Source organism: Cajanus cajan, chromosome 2 (assembly GCF_000230855.2).
Source record: "Cajanus cajan strain Asha chromosome 2, NIPB_CcT2T_4, whole genome shotgun sequence".
Classification (NCBI taxonomy): domain Eukaryota; kingdom Viridiplantae; phylum Streptophyta; class Magnoliopsida; order Fabales; family Fabaceae; genus Cajanus; species Cajanus cajan.
In genome coordinates, this window is record NC_138518.1 from 79256713 (window position 1) to 79276749 (window position 20037).

Here is a 20037-nt window from a genome sequence, read left to right on the forward strand (position 1 = left end):
TTGCAGATTATGGCGTTTTAAAACGTACGACAATGAGTTAGCATGATTGAATTGACCACTAACCTGATTGAACCTATCCAAAGTCAAAAAGATTTGAGAGGGAAGAAACTAATTATGCTGGTCTTCTATGTTTTCTTTGGATGAAGTGAGGTTAGAAAAAGAAAAAAAAAGTGGCACAGAAAGAAGTAGGAGAGAATGAATAGATGTTTAGAGTGGTTGGTCTGAAAGAAGTAAAAAGAGATGTAGAAAGCAAAAATAATTTTTCATTTGTTTGGTTGGTTAAAAAAAAAAGTTATTTTAACTAATGAATATTTGTTATTTAGTTTGTCTTTCATTTTGTTTGAGTGGGTTGTACACATTTTTTCTTAGTTTTTTCTTCTCATTTTCTCTCCTTAATATTTAATGAACCAAGCGTTTGGTTTATTCTAGGATTAAAAAACGAAAACTCATAACACCTGACTCCACATTTTTTTAGTTTTTAATATTTTTCTAGAGAAAATTTATTAAAATACATATATTCTAATTCAATGATCGAATCCCAACATATATAAACTTTTTTTTTTTAAATTTAGACATTGACAAGCAACAGAACCAATCAACATGCTTTAGTGTACCAAAAAAAAAAAAAAAACTCAACCTGCTTTGAATATTGAATCTGGAGGTTTGCTGAACGTAACTGGTTTGATAATATCAACAATTCTAATTAGTTACATGCACAAATAATCAGACAAACATCTACTCTGGATCTTCAATTTGGACTATGGTATGTAAAATTGAACCCTCTGGAATTCCCAAGGGAGCATCTTTGCATGAACAATTGTCAACAGAATATAGTTCCCACTCTTTAATTTCACATTTGTCTAGTGCAGCATCTACCTTTGTCCTCTCTCTGTCACTTGGAAAAGCCCCATCTGGACTAACAAGTACTGCCCCAGTATAGGACTGCCCTGCAGCTCTAGCAGCCCCGTGATAATGGAACAAACCCCAACTAAGATTATCAGCAACATCCACTATGGTCCAAAACTCATTTGAAACAACTCCATTATCTAGTACACTGAAATAGAATGTTCCAGCTACCTTACCTCTTTTGACCCTATATTTTCTCCTCCTCCACACCATTTGGCCTTCCAATGTTTTTACTTGAAATACTGGCTCATACCAAAATGACCCTTTTGCCTTTCCCCTATAGAATAGCTGGTACTGGCATGGAAACTGATCATATGCTGGATTCTGACCTGCTACAACACGCCAGCTCCACTGCAAACTCCCCAACCAACCAACAAACAAATCTTCAGCCATTTCATGACTCATGTTCTGCCCCCTAAACTTGATCATTGGAGGCACACATGGCTTGTCAGGGATTTCAGCTTCCAACTCAAGACAGTTGTTTTTCTGTAACACACATAATGAAAAGGCTTCTAGATTTCCACTTTCATACGAAGCAATACATCTGTAGTTGCACACTTGATCAACAGGACTACATTGATTCAAGCACTGAAGAGCTTTTCTACAATTGGGATCCAACAAGCAATTAAGTACCTGACGACCGCAGTTCCTCAACATACAATTCAAGGTAGAAAAACCTTTGGCTCTCAAGTTCTTCAATACTGGAACTGGCCTTATATAAGCATTGATTAGTACCAGCAAACAGAATCTTATATCGTCAGAATTATGTCGATCCCATGCTTCGGAAACAGTTTGCAGTACTTCATATGATTCTTTAGCTTCATCAGACTGAGAATTTCCAAAAAAGTTTCCAAATATACTTCGTCTCACTTCACCGGGAACATCATAACCTCCTAATTTGTTCTTCGAATCTGGTGAAGAGTCAAGGAATATTACATTTTGAACAGTTTTGCTGTTGATATTGATCCACTCAACAGATTCCTTGTTTGTAACAGCAACAATTACCAATATATCAGCATTCAGTAATTCTCTCTGGAGTCTCATGGACATTTGTCCATTAGATATAATACATTCATCAGTAAATACAAGAAGTTCGTACCCTTCATCAACCCATTTCAATCTCTTTGCCTGGTAAAAGGGAATATTAATGGCACTAGATCCAATCAAAAAGATTAATCATATTATTCATACAAGAAATATTGTGACAAATACTACAGCTGAAGTAAGACATATCACACCAAGATATAAAGGATTTCTGTCACAGATCTGAAAACATTCTAACTAGAGGCCAAAGTTGCATGTTATTCAGCTAAATTTGAAAGGGACAAGCTGTGTTAATAATATCACAAGCATAAAAGTACAATTTATTTATATATATTGTACCAAAACCCATGATTAAATGAAGCAAAATATCCAATTTAGTTTAGGTTTATCTCACTTAAATAACAATATCTGTATTCTATTTTGTTAAGCCAGTGGCATTGACAAAAAATTGACAACAATGACAGTAAATTCCTCTGAAACTTAGGAAATCATCAAGTGTGTTCTATATACTTCAACAGCTTTCTCTTGTTCAATTCTTCAAGATTGTCCATTGTAAGCATCCAAGTTCTCTCTCAGGCCAAATTGCCAACCAGTCATACACAAACTGTTTTACACTGTTGTAATTTAATGCATTAAAATGGTAAATATAAAAACATAAATAAAACAAAAATCGCAGAGAAAGTGTAAATTAACATTTGTTACAGGCATAATAAATAATTCAGTCATTAAACTGATTGAATTTTAAAAAAAGTGACAGAAATAAAGATAAGTAAAGTGAGAGGGTACGTAACAGTGTGAAGCATGACTTGCTCCCAAGATGCGGACTTGAGAGGGCTGGAAGCTCCGTGGCCAACGACGGCCACCATTCTCACGGGCGGCGGGGGCGGCTGCTCAGCCGTGACGGCGGAGAAGACGGTTGTCGGAGGGCGGAAGGGAGAGGGAGAGGGAAAAGAAAGAGAGAGAGAGTGGGTATGGTGAAAAGGAAAAGAGAAAGAGGTGACAGATAAAGCGTTGTGAAGAGAACCGATTGTTAGAAGATTTAGTTGGAAAGTCTTAGAAGACATGTAAACGATGGAATTCATTCTCTTACAAGAACAGAGTGAGACTGAGATTGAGTCCACAACACAACATAAGACAACATAACATTAACATTAACATTAATATTAACCAACCATTGATAACAAGTGTTACCTATCACAAAAGTCCTTTCTTCCTCATTCCAGAAACCTTCAGACACTTTTATTCATTCAGGTAAGGTTGGGTTATAAATTCAATCACATACCTCACTAATTTTCAATTTACACCACTTCAAAATAAATATAGATTAATCCGGACCATTACAATGCTATTATTACAGTATTTCTTTTATAAAAGGCATAATAGAAAATTTTCTGTTTTTTTACAAGTATTTTTCTGAGAGATATCCAAAACCCAAAGCCAATACCACTAAGTTGATAAAAATAAATAAATAACACTAAGAAAGTTTTTCCTCCGAGTGTAAATTAATATTTGGATTCATAAAAATTCATAATGTGTTTTATCTGTAAGAACCAAAATATAAAGCTTTTCATGTAAATTAAGATGAACTATAAATTTTGATTCATATATAGACTAAAACAAAACTTATTGTATAGTATAATCACTAAACATAACATATTTGCAATATCAGCAAGCAATGAAGTTAAAAAACTATTCTAAGAACATTTTTTTTCGTGTAAAAAATAAAATACACTTTAATTTTAGAATTAAAATGAGAAATTAGGCTTTTTTTTTTAAATTAATGAAAGATAAAATAAAGGAAAACGAGATTACAGACTTGACAAGAAATCAATTCCTAAGGCCATAAACACGAAACTAGGAGGACTCCTCCATTTTACCATATCAACTAAGTTCTGAAGAGATTGTGTTTTTTTTTTTTTTTTCATTTATTTTTTATTCATGTTATTTTACTTTTAAAAAAAATTAATAGACATGATTATTTTCTTATAATTAATCAGTTTTGATCGTTATGACTTGGATTTTTTTTCTGACGAGAAATAATTTATGGTATTTTGTAGATAATTTTGTTGCCTCTCCATATAATTTTCTATAGTTCAATTTTCCTAAGGAGAAAAAACAAAATGTTATTTGCAAATGAACTCTCTTATACATAATAAAATATATTTGAATATCCATTAAAAGAGGGAAAAAAACAAAATTTTGATTATTTTACCCTAAAAAAACAATACACAAACAAATCCCATATTAAAATTTTGCATAAGAAAACTATAATTAAATTGTCTTAAACACTATTTCAAACATGACATCTAATACAAATCCCCACAAAGTCAATGTACAAAACCTCCCACGATACTAATTGCTTGACAATTCTCATCAACATCGTATCAGAATGTTTAAAACAAAATTGAATAATGCACGCATAATCTCCCCATTGAAACAATAGAAATTTATAAAAACATTAATAATTTCGCGTCATTTCTCAGGCGACATCTTTTGAAACATTACAAGATGCAATTTTATATATAAAGAAACAACTTCAATACATATAACAATTAGAATAAAAAATAAATAAAAACTTCAACTTGCTTTCAATAAGGAGTTATCGTTCTTCTACTATCATTCCACGGCCAAAGAATAACTAATTCAACTACTTGGCATATAGCACTCAGTCTACGAATCCAAAAGGTGAATCTGTAAACTTGTATGTTCATATCCATAAAAGATTAAGCTAGAAAATCTGACAATTGATAGCGTACTTCTTTTATTTAGGGTATATGGATTGTGGAACACTTCATTTTAAATACTGGAAAATTGTAACCTGTGTCATGGAATTTCAATTAATCGATGGATGGGATCCGAATTGGGAACAGACATTAATATCAATATGAATAAATACTTGGGAAACATGACAGAAGAAAAATTGAGAAAATTTGATCGCCTCAACTTCCAGTTTAACATGGAATTTGAAATACAAAGACCTTGAAAAGGCTCAAGAATCTTCAAACTGGTATCAATGTTACACTTCATAATCATTGGTGTCTACTTATTGAAGAAACACAGCTTCATCATTATCCAAATGCAATAATTTGTAACTTATGCAAACATCTTGAAGACGTTCTAAAGGAAGTTTCTAATGTCCAAAGTTTTGACATCGACTGATTCAGGCTCATCCTTGAATTCCTCCCTGAAACGGCAAACAGACAAGGCAAAATAAATCCTACTATAGTTTAAAATTTCTATCCTTCTGCACATAGACTCACAGAGACACAAGTAAAAAGTATTTCCAACTGTTGAGGAGAAAACAGTATTCCAATTTCTTCGCATCAATTGGTCACCATGTTATATTCATATGTTCAAGGTTCAAAAGCCATAAACCTTTGGAGTTAAAAATAAGCAGAAAACGAAAGGTAATTATGATGTGCTTGTCAATGGCGTTGTGTCAAAAAGCACTAAAGAGAATTGAGAAGGGGGGAAATACTTCAACAAGAAATGACGTCATTATAAATACCTCTTCTTTTGAGTTTCCATTGCCTCGAGAACATCCTTCTTCAGTTCCTCTAGTTGTGCTTTGGCCAATTTATGTTCTAGCTCCTCTTCATACTTTGATAGATCTTCCTTTCGAATTCCAAGTCTAAGGTGGCACCACCAAAGGTGGAAGGGAGACAAAAGAAAAAGAAAGAGAAAGAAAGAAACTACAACTCAGTAATTTATTGTGCTCATCCAAAAAAGATTTAAACAGTTCAGAATCCTCGTGAGCAAATTAGGAATTTAAAAAACCAAATGGAATACACAAGCAATAAAAGGAGGCCGAGTGATAACAGATGAAGAATAAACTATACAATTCCCCAACAAGAAAAGAATGTGATGCAAGGTTAAATAAATTTTAAAAGAAACAAAAACAAATAAAACAACGGAAATTAGATGAGTTAATTGGAATCATCTACTCAAAATTTCCTCCCCTATATTTTATAGCAAAAAACCTCTACACCATCTAATGAAATGAGCACTTTCCTATATAATGAGGGTGTAAATACCACTCAACCATAGAAAAATATTTATAAAATCACTAAAAGTTTATAATGAATTCCATCCTCATAATCCATGAAATGCAAGTGAAATAAAAAATGACAAATAAAAGCTTGAATCTGGATCAGAAAGAGACCCGGGAATCTGAACTTACTTCTTATTAATCTTATCAAACTCTGCCAAGAGAAGGTCCATTCCTTTCTTATCATTTCTCAGTAAAGGTTTTTTTAACTCCTTTTCAACTTTGTCCAATGCATCTATCATCATAGTCTCTGCACCAAGATCATCTGTAAGACCTCTCCTGTAAAAACATAAACACAAATATGAGATCATGCTCAGGACATCCAGAACCAAGGGATGTTTGTGTTGTATGCAGCATTTTATCTACATGTATATATAAAACACAAGTATAAACAAGGTTCAAAAGATAAAATAACAAATCAAATAATTCTCGATAATAGTTTAGCGTAGTCACAATTTTCATAAAAGAACAGTGATCTGACAAAAATTTTAGAACAGGAGGTTTAAAACAAAAAGCATTATCATTAACATTAATACAAAAAGGCACATGGTATTGAAAGAATTATTTTACATAGATCAAAATGATAAAACCAGGTATTAATGAAAAAGTAAAAGGACACACTGCACACAATACATATCAATAATTACATCTAGTTACAAAATGGAGAGTAGATTAGATATCACCACACACTTGGTTCTTATTTCCTTCAAAGTCAAAAGATAGGTTCGGGCATCTGGAATATCCTGTGTCTCCATTTCAATGGTGGATAGGATATCTTGGGACTCAGACAAGAAGTTAGCCCTGCAGAATGCACAAGACATTGTAGGCATAACATGATTAAAACATATAAAAAGAACACGTGAAAGATTACAACATATAAAACAACAAATATTGAACGGAAATAGTCTGATATAAACAATAAGGTAAAACAGAATCTCACTTCTCTCTAACTGTTTTCATGACATTTGCATAATGAGAAACAGCAGCGGGATCTTCTGGATCGATGGTGATCTTCTCCTTCTTTAATATTCCTATGGCAGTCTCAAATTTGCTCTTCACCTCCACAAAAATGTTCTTGAGCATCTCTTTTCCCATCCAATCAACGAATACATCGTCAGAAGATGCAACGTAAAAAATAACAAAATTTATATTAAAGATAAAAATGCACATTTTTAAAACTAAGGAGAACTCACGATCTCCCTTAAGGGCAGGAGCAGACTCTTTAGCAAAGTGACGAACTGGAATAGCATACTCCTTCTGCAGAAGTATTTGACTGCCATAGATCTGTAACAAATGGGGGAAAAAAAGCGCACATGGCAAAACAATCAGTAGGTAAATCAAAAACATAGTTGCTTTTGAATTAATAAACAATTCATGCTCATCCACCATCAGGAACACACGAGTTTCATATTATTCATTTCCACACACTATCACGCAAGTCTATATAATTGTGTGGCCATTGACTACTCCTAGGGCGCACGCAGGTGATAAACGTAATTTCCCCAAAACAATGGAATCGGCGAAGAAAGAAAAACCTAATTGGCGAAAACGATAACCCTGGAAATCTAGCGAATATTATCTGCTTTTCGAATAATTTTGATTTTAAAACATGAAAATGGATAATGAGATATGGGTGGATGTATTGAAAGCAATGCAGATCCCGAGATTACAACAAGGAAATCAAAAGAAATGCAATGGATGCAACAATTCGTAGCTATTGTACAGAGAAGGAAATGAGAGATACCAATTTGGATTTGGAGAATAGACGAGAAGAGAGTGCCATGAGTGAGTTGGTGTTGTTGCGTTGGTTAGGGCTTCTTCGTTTCGCTTTGATACCTCTCTCTCTCTCTCTCTCTCTCTCTAAATTCTAATGAGATGAGTTTCACACGAATCGCAAGGGGGTGAGTAATCTGGTAGGGTACACCCTACGTCTCATCAATGGGCTTCATCTTATACCACAGCCGTTCGATATGTATTCTTTTCCGAAATCTCCTCTGCTTCTTCTCTCAATTTTTTTTTTCTTTCTTCTTTTACTTTGATTTTCAAAATAAATAAATAAATAACAATCACGCAATGGGTTTTTAATTTTTTTATCAAACTTTTATATATATATATATATATATAATCTAAAACATATTAAGGTAGAAAGAGTAAAATATTTTTTAAATTGAAAACATACTAAAATTAATACTTATACTTATTTCCTAACATAATACTAAAATGATTCATATTTAAAAATCCTCGCATAATGCTAGTAAAAATAATAATTTTTTAAAACAAATTAGACTACAAAATTTGTGAGTTAACTCATGTACTTACCTTTAATTATACATGCTCGTGAGCTAGTATATTACACTTGGACTTCAGTAATCAATTTCATACTCTTTCTTTTTCTTATTTATGATTATTTATTTCTCTTCATTTCTAAACCTAGCTCATCGATTACCCACCTTAAACTTTATATATGTTGATTGTTCATTATATTAAGTTTTGCTGCAATATAATGACATAATTTTTTGTATGTTGATTGTAACGATAACAATTGTTGTGTGAGTGTGACATGGATTTATTGTTTATTGCATCGAGTGATGTTTGATTGGTTGTTAATTACATTGAGTAAAGTTATTGATTTCTCGTAGTGCTTATGTTTTGAAAAAATAATCTAATAAAATTCATTGGAAGTAAGATTCTATTAGTTATTTAAGTCTACGAAATTGATTTGTAAAATGTGAATGTATATCGAAATGCAAATTGTTATATTTTAAGAAAAAATTGGCTTAAAAAAAAGGTTGTATAAAACATCAGCATTCAAAAGGCTAAAAATCAAGTTGCTGATACAATACAACAATTAAAAAGTCATCAAAACATTTGAAAATGTATGAAAAATATAATTTTAATTATTTTTGTCAATTAGGATGATTCAGTTTAAATTTATTAAAATAATTATATAAGTTCTTCCAATCCAACTATTTTGAAATTTTATAACTTTTAACTAAAATTTCAATGAAAAAAACAAAATGACAATAGATAAAGACCAGACATATTATAAACACTCTCGTATCACTATTTTTATTATTATTAAATTTTGAAAAAGACACTCATTAGAAAGAGAAATTCTCATACGAATATAAAAAGTAACTTATATTTAAATATGTAAGATTACAAAGTCTTTGATAAAAATTAAAATTAAATCTTCATATATTTTACATCGATGATATCGAGATTTGAATTTAAAACCATATGCATGATACTTAATCTCCTATCACTAAATCAATGACAATGGTTAAATGATACTTATTATTTTAAATATAATATGTTATAATTACGTATATTTCTTTAAGTTAAATGAATATTAATAAAAGTAGCCGTAAAAAATTAGAATAAATGTACGAAAACTTGCATATAATTTCAAGTATAATATGATATGATGAAATTATATATATTTCTTTAAATTAAATAAGTGTTAATAAAATTAGTAAGATGATTTTTAATAGTAAAAAATTGAGATATATATACGAAGACTTGCGATCTTCATTATAATTGTTGTAATATTTTTCACTAATAAAAAAAAAAGTATTGGCTGGTAAATGGGTTCGGATCTTCTTCAATAGAAACTTCTATTATTTCTCTTCTTCTCTGTCTCTCTTATTAGTTATTATCCTCCATTGGTCACTCTTATCATTTTTATTCATTCTCTTTATTATTTCTAAAGCAATTATATTGTATCTTCGGTTATTTTTGTATTCCCCTGCTGCATAGGCAGAAGCTAGAAAGGATCCATTTCCGTTGATAGATATTAGGCTTAATTACACTTTTGGTCCTTCTAATTTAGTGTAGGAGCAATTTTGGTCCTCATAATTTGAATTGCTTAACTTTGGTCCATAAATTCAAATAATGGATAATTTTAGTCCCACAAACAATTTACCATTTAAAATTTAACAGACGTTAATAATATAGATTTTATGTTAAATAAACATTAATTATATATTATTTAATTTCTTACGTGTCAAATTATTTAATATTCAAATTTTAAAAATTTTAAATTCATTTATTTTATATTTCTCTTTCTTATACGTGTTAACGTTGCAACCGGAACGACCCGTTCTCCAAGAAGAACGGGCCGTTCTCCAAGAAGAACGGGCCGTTCTGCTTGCACGCGTAATCTGTTAATTTTGAAACTAGAACGTCCTAGTAGAACAGCCCGTTTTGATCCATCATCATGTGTGTATTTTTGCATCCGAAACGGCCCGTTCTAAAAGGAGAATGGGCAATTCTGCAAGTGCTGCAAGGAGAACGGGTCGTTCTGAAAGGAGAACGGGCTGTTCTGGATCCAGTTTTACAACATGCTCAGATCCAAAATGCAAAAAAAAAAAACATTTAACAGCTCATTATTCGATTCCCCGGGAACCGAATTTTGAACGTGAACAGTGAAAGGTGCTTTTTTGGTAAATTTTTTTAAAAAAAATTCTATTCTAGTGAAAAATTCTCACTACGATTGATATCAATACCCTTTTCATTTTGTTTTCAATGTTATTTGAATTCAAAATTTAAATATTAAATAATTTGACACGTAAGAAATTAAATGATATATAATTAATGTCTATTTAGCATAAAATTCACATTATTAACGTCTGTTAAATTTTGGATGGTAAATTATTTGTGGGACTAAAATTGCCCATTATTTAAATTTATGGACCAAAGTTAAGCAATTCAAATTATGAGGACCAAAATTACTCCTACACTAAATTAGGAAGACCAAAAGTGCAATTAAGCCTAGATATTATTTAACACTACTGATAAAAATCAAATTAAAATATAATTCTATTCATTTAATTACATATTTACACTTGTTTGAATTTTATAAAATTGGTTATAGTATAAGTGTATAAATCGTTAGTTGATTGGTTAAAATACACTTTTAGATCATGTAGACAAATCAATTTTTATACCAATATCATTAAAAGAATCCAGGGGATTTGGATAGTCAGGAATCCCTAAACAAGAATTATCGAATAAAATCATATCAGTGATGCATTTGGTGTAAATAAACAGTGTTTGGCATCGAGGGGTTTATAAAACATACTCAAGTATGAAACAGGGCCACTTCAAGTAGTTTATAAAATTAAGTTAAAAGTTATTAAAATAAATTGGTATTAAACAAATTTATATTGATCAAATTTTAATTTATAAACCTTTAATTAACTTATATGCTACTTTTGCTAAAATCACTACCATAAAAGCATTAATATTATTTTAACCATGCCTTAAAATATTAAATGTGATAAAAAAAAATCCCATGTTATATGATACGGATACTACAAACAAGCACCTTCAGAAAATTAGTTAAGAGATTAATAAATATTTTTAAGAAATTACGATAAAATCATATTGAAAAATATGGTGAAAACATATAAATAACATTTTTCCATAATTTTTGTTATTACTTTTCTAGTGTCCTAAAGACAACTTGTTAACATTCTCCTTGCGATCAAACTCAACGAAAATGTTACTGATAAGAGAAACATAATTTTTATGAATCAACTGCAAGTTATAAAATACAGCAGTTTTTAATTAATTTCTATCATACACTTCAGAAATCAGTAGGTACGTTCTGCTATGTTTGAATGGAGGGAAATGTAAAACGAGGTTAGAATATAATGTAAATTAGTGGAGTCTATTTCATTGATTACCTTCATTTTTCTTTCGCTCCAATTTGAGAGTAATCAGATGAAATAGAAATTTTGTTTCATTCAATCATAACACATCCAAACAATAATGAAATGAAGGTTTTATTTTATTTTGTTTTATTCCACTCCATTTTATCTCCACTCTTTCCATCAATCAAAATATAGCTCAGTAGGCATGAACGTGATTCGTTTCATTGGCAACTCTGCTTCCAGTATTTTTACATCAACAAAATCGAAAAGATTAATGATTAATGCAACACAACAAATATAAACAGATACAAACAACAAACATTCAGTACTTTTTCTTTTATGACAATGCAGATAAATATATTTATGTTAGTAATAAAAGTTTATATTTAGTCCAGAGTGTTGCTTGAAACAATAAGCTTAGTATGTAACTATTGTCTATAAACATGATTTTACATTTCAGCGGCAAAGGATTTACCACATCCACAAGTCTGACTCGCGTTAGGATTCTTGAATGAGAAGCCTCCTCCAATCAGAGCATCACTGTAATCTAATTGCATGCCAAATATGAAGAGTAGGCTCTTAGGATCACAAACTGCAGAAATAAATGGAGAAGTCAAAATATGTCGTGCTGGTTTAAGACTTAAAACAAAAACAAGCGCGGAAGTTGATACATTGATCATAGAAATATATAATGGACGGTGGACCAAAGGGAAAAAGAAAATATACATATATGAAGAGAGAGGAAGGATTCACTTACTCCAAAAATAAGTCTTAGTAGATTACTCCACTCTATAACTCATATTCTCCATCAAATTTTGACAATTTAACTGTTAAATTAAAAAAATTTAATGAAAGAAAGTATCAAATAGTTTTCAAATTTTTTAAAAAATTTGTAAACTTGTTCTATGTATTAAAAACTCTTAATTTAATGATTGAAATTTAATATAAAACATAAATTATTGAGTGAAGTCTACCAAGACTTATTCTTGGAGAAATTGGATCTCCTGCACACCCTCTCTCTCTCTGTCTATATATATATGCACAAACGCATCATTTTTGCTTTAGCATATGGTGGGAGACAGTTTGCTCATTGTTCTTCCTTTTATTTACCAAATACTGTAAGCTTAATACTGGATGCAATCCAAGTGCAGTCTTAACAGCAAAAAGAACAACTATAAAATAACATTTTTAATTGTTGATCCAATGAAAAATCTCTAGCAATCAAATCTGAAAAAGAAATAAAACAGATCATGTTGAGGGGACCAAGCTTTCAATTCAGTCTCAGATTTAATTTTCTTTCCCATTGAATCAACATAAAGGTAGAAGGGGTTTGGCTTGCATTTCTTGAAAATAAAATTAAAGTGAATCACACTCAGTTGATACATGGAAGCAACAACAATGGGCATAAACTGTAATGAAAGTTGGAAGTAGGACCCAGGATGATTAGTTAATCCCTGTAGGAGAATATGTTATATTCTAAATAAAAACACACTTTTGCCATCGATTAAAGAAATAAATAATGCTTCTTTTAAGTTTCAAACCTTTTGTATTCCATAGAATCCCTCCCTCCCCCAAGTAAAGAATAAGGCATTTACTGCACAGAGATATATTTACATGCTAATAGCCTAAAATCAGTCATGTATATAAACATTGAAGCAAAACCTCCTACCACAAACACATGATTAAGATTATAATGGATGTAGCTAAAGCATGCCAAATATTTTACAACCCCCCACCCAATCACCACACAGAAAAATACGAAATTAATCCTACCTTGTGAATTATAAATTATAATGATAAGAACCAGAATATGAATCATACCAATTTCAAAACCTTCATACTCAATGATGGAGTCATCTGGCCTTGTATTAACCCTGTTTTCAAAATCCATTGTGTATGACATACCAGAGCACCCACCCTGTTTGACACCTATTCTTAAACATAAATCTTCATTTTTTTCAGACCTCATCTTATTCAAGTGCTTCAGTGCATTATCCGTAAGAGAAATTGCAGGGGCTGCAGACCCGGATGCTGGTGCAGCTGAAAGATATTGAGGCGGGGATGAGTGAAAGCAAAGATTAAAGTGCCGACTAGGGTGGAAAAAGTATTTCACATAGCACCCTAGTATATAGCGAAATACAAAGTATGATGTCGCACTCTGGTTAATGATATTAAAACCAAAGTGAATGTCAATAGCAGAAAAGTCCAGCTTTTTCTTGGATTTACTAAGAGCACTAGTCCAAAACACTTGCTAAGAGAGTTCTTTAGGTCAGGAAATTCAAAATGTCTATATCCATCATCTACATCTTTATTGTAAAATTTCTTTACACCATCATCTAATTATGCAATGCCAAATCATTAAAAGATAACAATTACCAAGGAAGGCAAGCTCTTCCATTGATGTCCCAATTCATTGTTACATTAAAGTGCCAAAAATTTATAATAACAGAGTATCAGATTAAAACTCCTATTATTTTCCTCCAATTATGTCATCGTTTGACCCATATAGCTGAACCCACCTAGAGGAAAAACACTGGTTGATGTTAATAGTCAAATTAGTCTTTTAAAAACAATGTTGCTCATAATGAAAAGCACACTTGTGGTCCTAATTATGCATTTAGATGGTCAAACTAGTTTTTAAGGTTCCTGAAACAAGGACTAACATGACTAGAGAAATGTTTATTCAAGAACCTTATGTGTAATTTCCATTATTCAGAGACTAACATGACTAACATCATATCTTTCATTGGCTAATTTGACTATTACATCCTTTCTTTGCAGTATAAAACAACCGATAGAGAAAAAAATAGGTATCAAGGATGCGTTTGGAAGAGCATAATTACAGCTTATTTAAATTTATCTTATAATATAAACTCTAGTGTAAGCATTTGAGAGAGATTATAAGCTAATTTCAACTTACTATTTCAAATAAGTTAGTATCCGGGATAAATTATGAAAACAGCTTACAGAAATTAGGGCTTACAAATCTAGAAAATTATCGGATCTATTATCATACGGAAACTAGAATATTCGAAACAAAATCTTCAAATGGAAGAAGGTGCGTTACTCGTTCCTGTAAACTATAAACAATTTATGATATTCTAGGTGGCGGAATAATTTATCGCGTAAGGCAATAATCTTAATATTGAATTGTGAGGGACGTTGGTAATTAAGAGAGAAATTAACAGGAAATTGAAAAAGAGGAATGAAAAGGATACATAAGGCGTACCGGGAAGTGAAACTGATCGAATAGAGAGTGGCTTAGGGCGTTTGAGATTTGGCAGTGATAATCGAAAGGAGAGTGAAGATTGAGGAGGCGGAGAGACGGGAAGGCGAAGAAATTGAGGAGAGTGCATTGCAGTTGCAGAGAAAGCCATTGGAGTCTGAAGAGAGAGAGAGAGAGAGCACGTGCTTTCCTATTTCTACCTTCAAATCTGAAGCATGGTGTCGTGTGCGAGTTGGATTTGCGAATTTGATATTTCTACGCTATTCATGTTTTTAATGTCAACCGCTAATTTTACAACAAATAAATAAGTGTTGCTTTTTATTTTATTTTATATTTCACCTTTTGAATTTTGTACACCCTCTGCTTCTAAAATTTTGTATAAATAATAAATAAATAACAAATAGCTCATGCCAAAAAAAGAAAAGAAAAGAAAAAATGAAAACAAAGTAAGACTTTGACAATCAATGAGTATCACCTAAGAACAGAAATACTTAGGGGTGTTAATTCAGTAAATTTATTAGTAATATAACTAAGATTTGAATTTTTTACATAAAAAATTGTTTTTTTTTGTTTTTGCAATCGAGATAAGAAAAGAAAAAAACAACTAAAAATAGAACTAGTTTTCCTGAAGAGCGCAACCCTCTTGACATCTGCTACCAAACTATACTAAAGATAATCTGGAGTCTCATATACAACACCTCTAGTTGAGTTGTCCAAGTAGAACCAACCTTAACTAACAAGTCTGCACATTGATTTCCTTCATGAAACACATGTCAAACAGTGCACTCCCAATCTTTAGCCAACAGTTGTTTAATAATGATAATTTCATTTACAAATCGATGATAAGCCCCAACCTCATCTTTTACCACACATTGTGAATCAGAATAACACTCAACCTTCCAATACCCCAAGTTCCAACATAACTGTAACCCTTGCAGCAAAGCCATGACTTCTGCGTATAGGATATCCACCGAAGCCATCTTCCCATAAAAATCAAAGAGAAATTTGTCATACTAGTCACGATCAAGTCCCCCAAATTCAGCCGTTTTTAGATCTCCTTGCATGCTACCATCCACGTTTAGCGCAACAACATCTTGAGAAGGAGGAGTCCACATCACTAAAATGTTACGTGCAGGCTTGGAGGGACAACCACCAAAAGCGCGCTTTGTGTTATACTTAATGAGACTACCATGTGATAGACTTCCAAACAGGACCATTCCTTCTGCTCAAACACAAGCCTATGTCGAGCACACCATGCATTCCACATAATCATGGGAGCTAAACTTCCATTCAAACTAATAAATTCCTTCGGCCATGCAAGCCAAGAAACATCAGACTCAGTCAAAACTTGCAACTGATCGTATTCACATATAGACCAAAAAGTCATCACATGTGGGCACGTAAACAAAATGACATAAAGATTTTTTGGCACTAACGGGCAACGTCAACTTGGCCAACTAACAGATCACACACTCTATTCACAATAACACTTTGCACGGGTAATGGAAGATGAAAGACCTACCATAAGAAAAATTGAATGTTCATTGATAATTGCATATTCTTCCAACTCCACGTCCAACCACTAGTCCCCTCATCATATTCCTTGACATGGAGCCATTTATATGCACTTGTGGTCATATAAACTCCAGTAATAACAGGATGCCAAACCCAAAGGTCTGACACATGTTGCATTAAAATATGATTAACCTCTAAAATGACTTGCACCACTTCACTAGGCATTCTGGTAAAGAGACTATCCAAATTCTAGCCACAATCGTTCCACACATCCTTGACACGGACCGGCGTAAGGGACCATCCTGGCCAGTGACGTATTCAGCACCCACGAAACCCTCCTAAAATGAAGCGATACCATTCCCCAACTTAAACTTGAATGCCTCTTCTAGACTACCCAAGGCTTTCTGAATGGAATTCCACACCGACGAGCCTTGTTGACCTCATCTATCAAACAAACAAGTAGCTTACACCAAATTTGCCCCGATGGACGTAGTAGCTCCCATACTATAGCAGTGTTGTGTTTTGTAGCCTAACTCTTCGGATGCCTAACCCTCCAAGCTTTTTAGGTTGGGTAACCTTATATCAACCTACCATATGGAGCCCCTTACTCGTAGCACCTTTCCAAATGAACGATCTCGTTGTCCTATATCCTCATAATCAAAAATGTAACTTGGTAATCATTGCACTTGCAAGCCATAAGATGGTAATGATATGCGATGACAACATTCACTAGGGTGACCCTCCCAACCTTATTTAGAAGTCGACCCTTCTAAGCAGTCAACTTCCCTTCCACACGATCAATGAGCACATTAAAATCTTGGCGAGTTATCTGACCATTATACATGTGGAAGCCCAAATACTTATCCAATCTCTTAGTGAACCAAATACTAGACAAATTCTGAATCATTTCTTTCTGCCCACAAGAGATCCCTCCTCCGAGGCCAAAATTTGCGACTTATCAAGGCTCACATTTAACCCTGACAGAGAACAAAACGAGGATAGCACACATTGTACACAGAGTGTCTGTCTCCTATTCGCTCGAGCAAACAGAAGCACATACCATCTGCAAAAAATAGATGGGATAATGCAGGACCAGGTTGAAAAATCTAGATCGGTTTCCACGCACCCCCCCTCTACTTCCTATTGCGCCATACTTCCTAGTCTCTATATACAGAACAAACAAATAAGGTGAGAGAGGATCCGCTTCCACCCACCCATCCTTTAGGATTAAAACCATTAAGGTTTCCATCATCCTACTATCAACCTAACCAGTAGCAAATTAAAGTTGTAGTCACAAAATTCCAAATTGTATCTCTTACATTCAGTCCAAAAGATCTTAATAAATATCGGTTGGAATCCATCTGGTCTAGGCGTCTTGTAAGATTTCACGCTCATCAAGGCTTGATAGGCTCCTCCTTACTCGTTGGAGCCACCAACTCCTGTTTCACATTCTCAGGAAGTGCAGAAACATATCGCTCGAGCTCATAATTTCCTCAAATGGAAAAAATATATAGGTCATGAACTTTGTTTTTTTTTTTCGATGAACCACTGTCTGTGTGTGAAAGAATGCAGTTTTCCTACTTCCCAACCCGATCCATGATTCACGTGACTTCTGGAACCAGTATGTTTCTTCTTAAAATAAAATATCTTCATATCCTTTCAGTAAAGACCCTTGGAATTGTATTAATTGTGTCGAATCAATATATTCTCAAGGGCCTGGAGATTCTCGACTGCAACTCCTCTAGGTAATAATAATGCTAGAGAACATTCCACCTCGCGAATGTACATGCGTTTCCAAGAGTACGACTAGCTCGAGTTTATAAATATTAAGCAGCTCTCGCGTATGCGCAAACCTCCTTTTATTAATTTGCTAAATCATGAACATTCCATGCAAGAACAAAATAATTTTTAAAACTAATCATGATATTAGATGAAATGGAAATCCATTCTTATATCCATTTTAATAGGTCTCCCCACCGCTGTCACAAGTGCCAAGAGAATATTTCGTCATAATACTCCATACCCAAGCATGGAAATCTAATCCATACAAGAGTACTCTCTATCTTGACCTCTGATGCAACAAAGTCTGAAACCCACATACGAACTGCAAGGTAATGGTCAAACAACATCCAAGGTTTTCTTCCAAGTACCTTCTCCTGGTCTTGTGGTAACTCAAACTTCACCATATAAAATTCAAACCCAATATATCCACCATCTCAAACCCAGCTGTCAATAGAAGCTTAAAAACTTCCCTGACAACTTAACTATCACTGCATCTTTCTATGGTTGGCACAACTCCTACAACACCTTATCATATCCACGTAACACTTGAATCTTAACCTATCACCCTCCTCCAATTCAATCTAGAAGAGATCCTTGGCTATAAGATTCACTTCCCCATATATATGGTTAACACCATTTTCCCCCATCATCTTATCATGTAAAGAAATCAGCAGGAACACCTCCTCCCGAACCATTAGGGGGTTTAAGTGGTGGCTGAGCCCCCTAATGCATGCGATTATCATCTCCCTCCATCTAAAACCTGTTTAATATACTCATTCACATAAAAATAAAAAATTTGCATAATGTTATATTTTAATTTTTCAATCTAGACATGTTAGAATAAATAAATGAGAACTTAACTTGAATTCAATCTTAAATAAATTAAAAAAAAAACTTAAATTTAATATTAATTATTATTATTATTATTATTATTATTATTATTTTCTTATCGATAAAAAAAACTATTTTACTTTCAATGGAATTAATCACAGTTAAATTGATAACTATATTTTTAATTTTAATCTGCCAATCCTAAGTTGTTGACAGGAAACTAAATAAAGAAAGTTAACGATGTTAAATATGAAAAATGGCGGGAACTTAAAAAATAATCATCATATATTATATAATTGATAAGAAAATAGATGTTTTATAATCAAAAATCATACTTTACCTATATATAATTTATAAAATTTCATTCAATCTATATTTAATTCACTCTTGTAAATTTAAATTATTATTCTTAAAATGAATAATGTATTTCTTTTAACCTTTATACATGGTCTGTCCTTTTCATTTATGTATATACCCTGGGCTTCTATAAATATTTTCCCCCTTTTCGGGTGCAAATATTTTTCCCCTTTAATGAGTTATTCAAGTAAACAATTTTTTTAATTAACCACACCTAGTGATAAAAGATCGAGATAAATATTTAAAGATTTAAATTTAATTATTTATCTCTGTGAATAATCAATTTTATCCGGACTCACAAAAGTGATGAAATAGACATCTACTATGAAGAGAAGGAGCTCCCGAAACATGCCGACAAGAAGACAGGACTTTAGAGGGCCCAAAAGCACAAATTAAGTATTTTTTGGGCCCGGAACGGGCCGTTCCAGAATCGGAACGGGCCGTTCCAAGGTCCAGAACGGGCCGTTCTAAGGCTCCAAAAAGGCCAAAAACCCTAATTTGGAACGGGCTGTTCCGAAATTGGAACGGGTCGTTCCAATATTGGAACGGCCGTTCCTAAAAAGGAACGGGCCGTTCCTGCATCTGGAACGGGGCGTTCCAAGGCGGTTCCGGTCAAAAAAATTGGGTGTTATTCTCAATACTGGAACGGGCCGTTCTGATTTCAGAACGGG

The 20037-nt window shown here is 32.9% G+C and overlaps 3 protein-coding genes across 3 annotated transcripts; all 3 read right to left on the minus strand.

Annotated features, from left to right (window-relative positions):
- Window positions 1-622: 622 nt before the first annotated feature.
- On the minus strand, window positions 623-3135 carry LOC109799463 (violaxanthin de-epoxidase-like protein). The gene is made up of 2 exons (XM_020360035.3): window positions 2742-3135; window positions 623-2034 (listed from the first exon to the last, which is right to left on the minus strand). Exons 1-2 carry the CDS (start codon window positions 3030-3032, stop codon window positions 736-738), a joined length of 1590 nt encoding a protein of 529 aa, XP_020215624.1. The 5' UTR covers window positions 3033-3135; the 3' UTR covers window positions 623-735.
- Window positions 3136-4856: 1721 nt separating this feature from the next.
- MGP1 (MALE GAMETOPHYTE DEFECTIVE 1) lies at window positions 4857-7906 on the minus strand. The gene is made up of 7 exons (XM_020359889.3): window positions 7743-7906; window positions 7192-7282; window positions 6939-7083; window positions 6689-6799; window positions 6131-6277; window positions 5459-5581; window positions 4857-5134 (listed from the first exon to the last, which is right to left on the minus strand). Exons 1-7 carry the CDS (start codon window positions 7779-7781, stop codon window positions 5068-5070), a joined length of 723 nt encoding a protein of 240 aa, XP_020215478.1. The 5' UTR covers window positions 7782-7906; the 3' UTR covers window positions 4857-5067.
- A 4047-nt stretch (window positions 7907-11953) lies between these two features.
- Window positions 11954-15122, minus strand: CPISCA (chloroplast-localized ISCA-like protein). Its single transcript, XM_020360150.3, has 3 exons — window positions 14885-15122; window positions 13477-13695; window positions 11954-12247 (listed from the first exon to the last, which is right to left on the minus strand). The coding sequence occupies exons 1-3, from the start codon at window positions 15030-15032 to the stop codon at window positions 12105-12107; spliced, it is 510 nt and encodes a 169-aa protein (XP_020215739.1). The 5' UTR covers window positions 15033-15122; the 3' UTR covers window positions 11954-12104.
- Between the last annotated feature and the right edge of the window lie 4915 nt (window positions 15123-20037).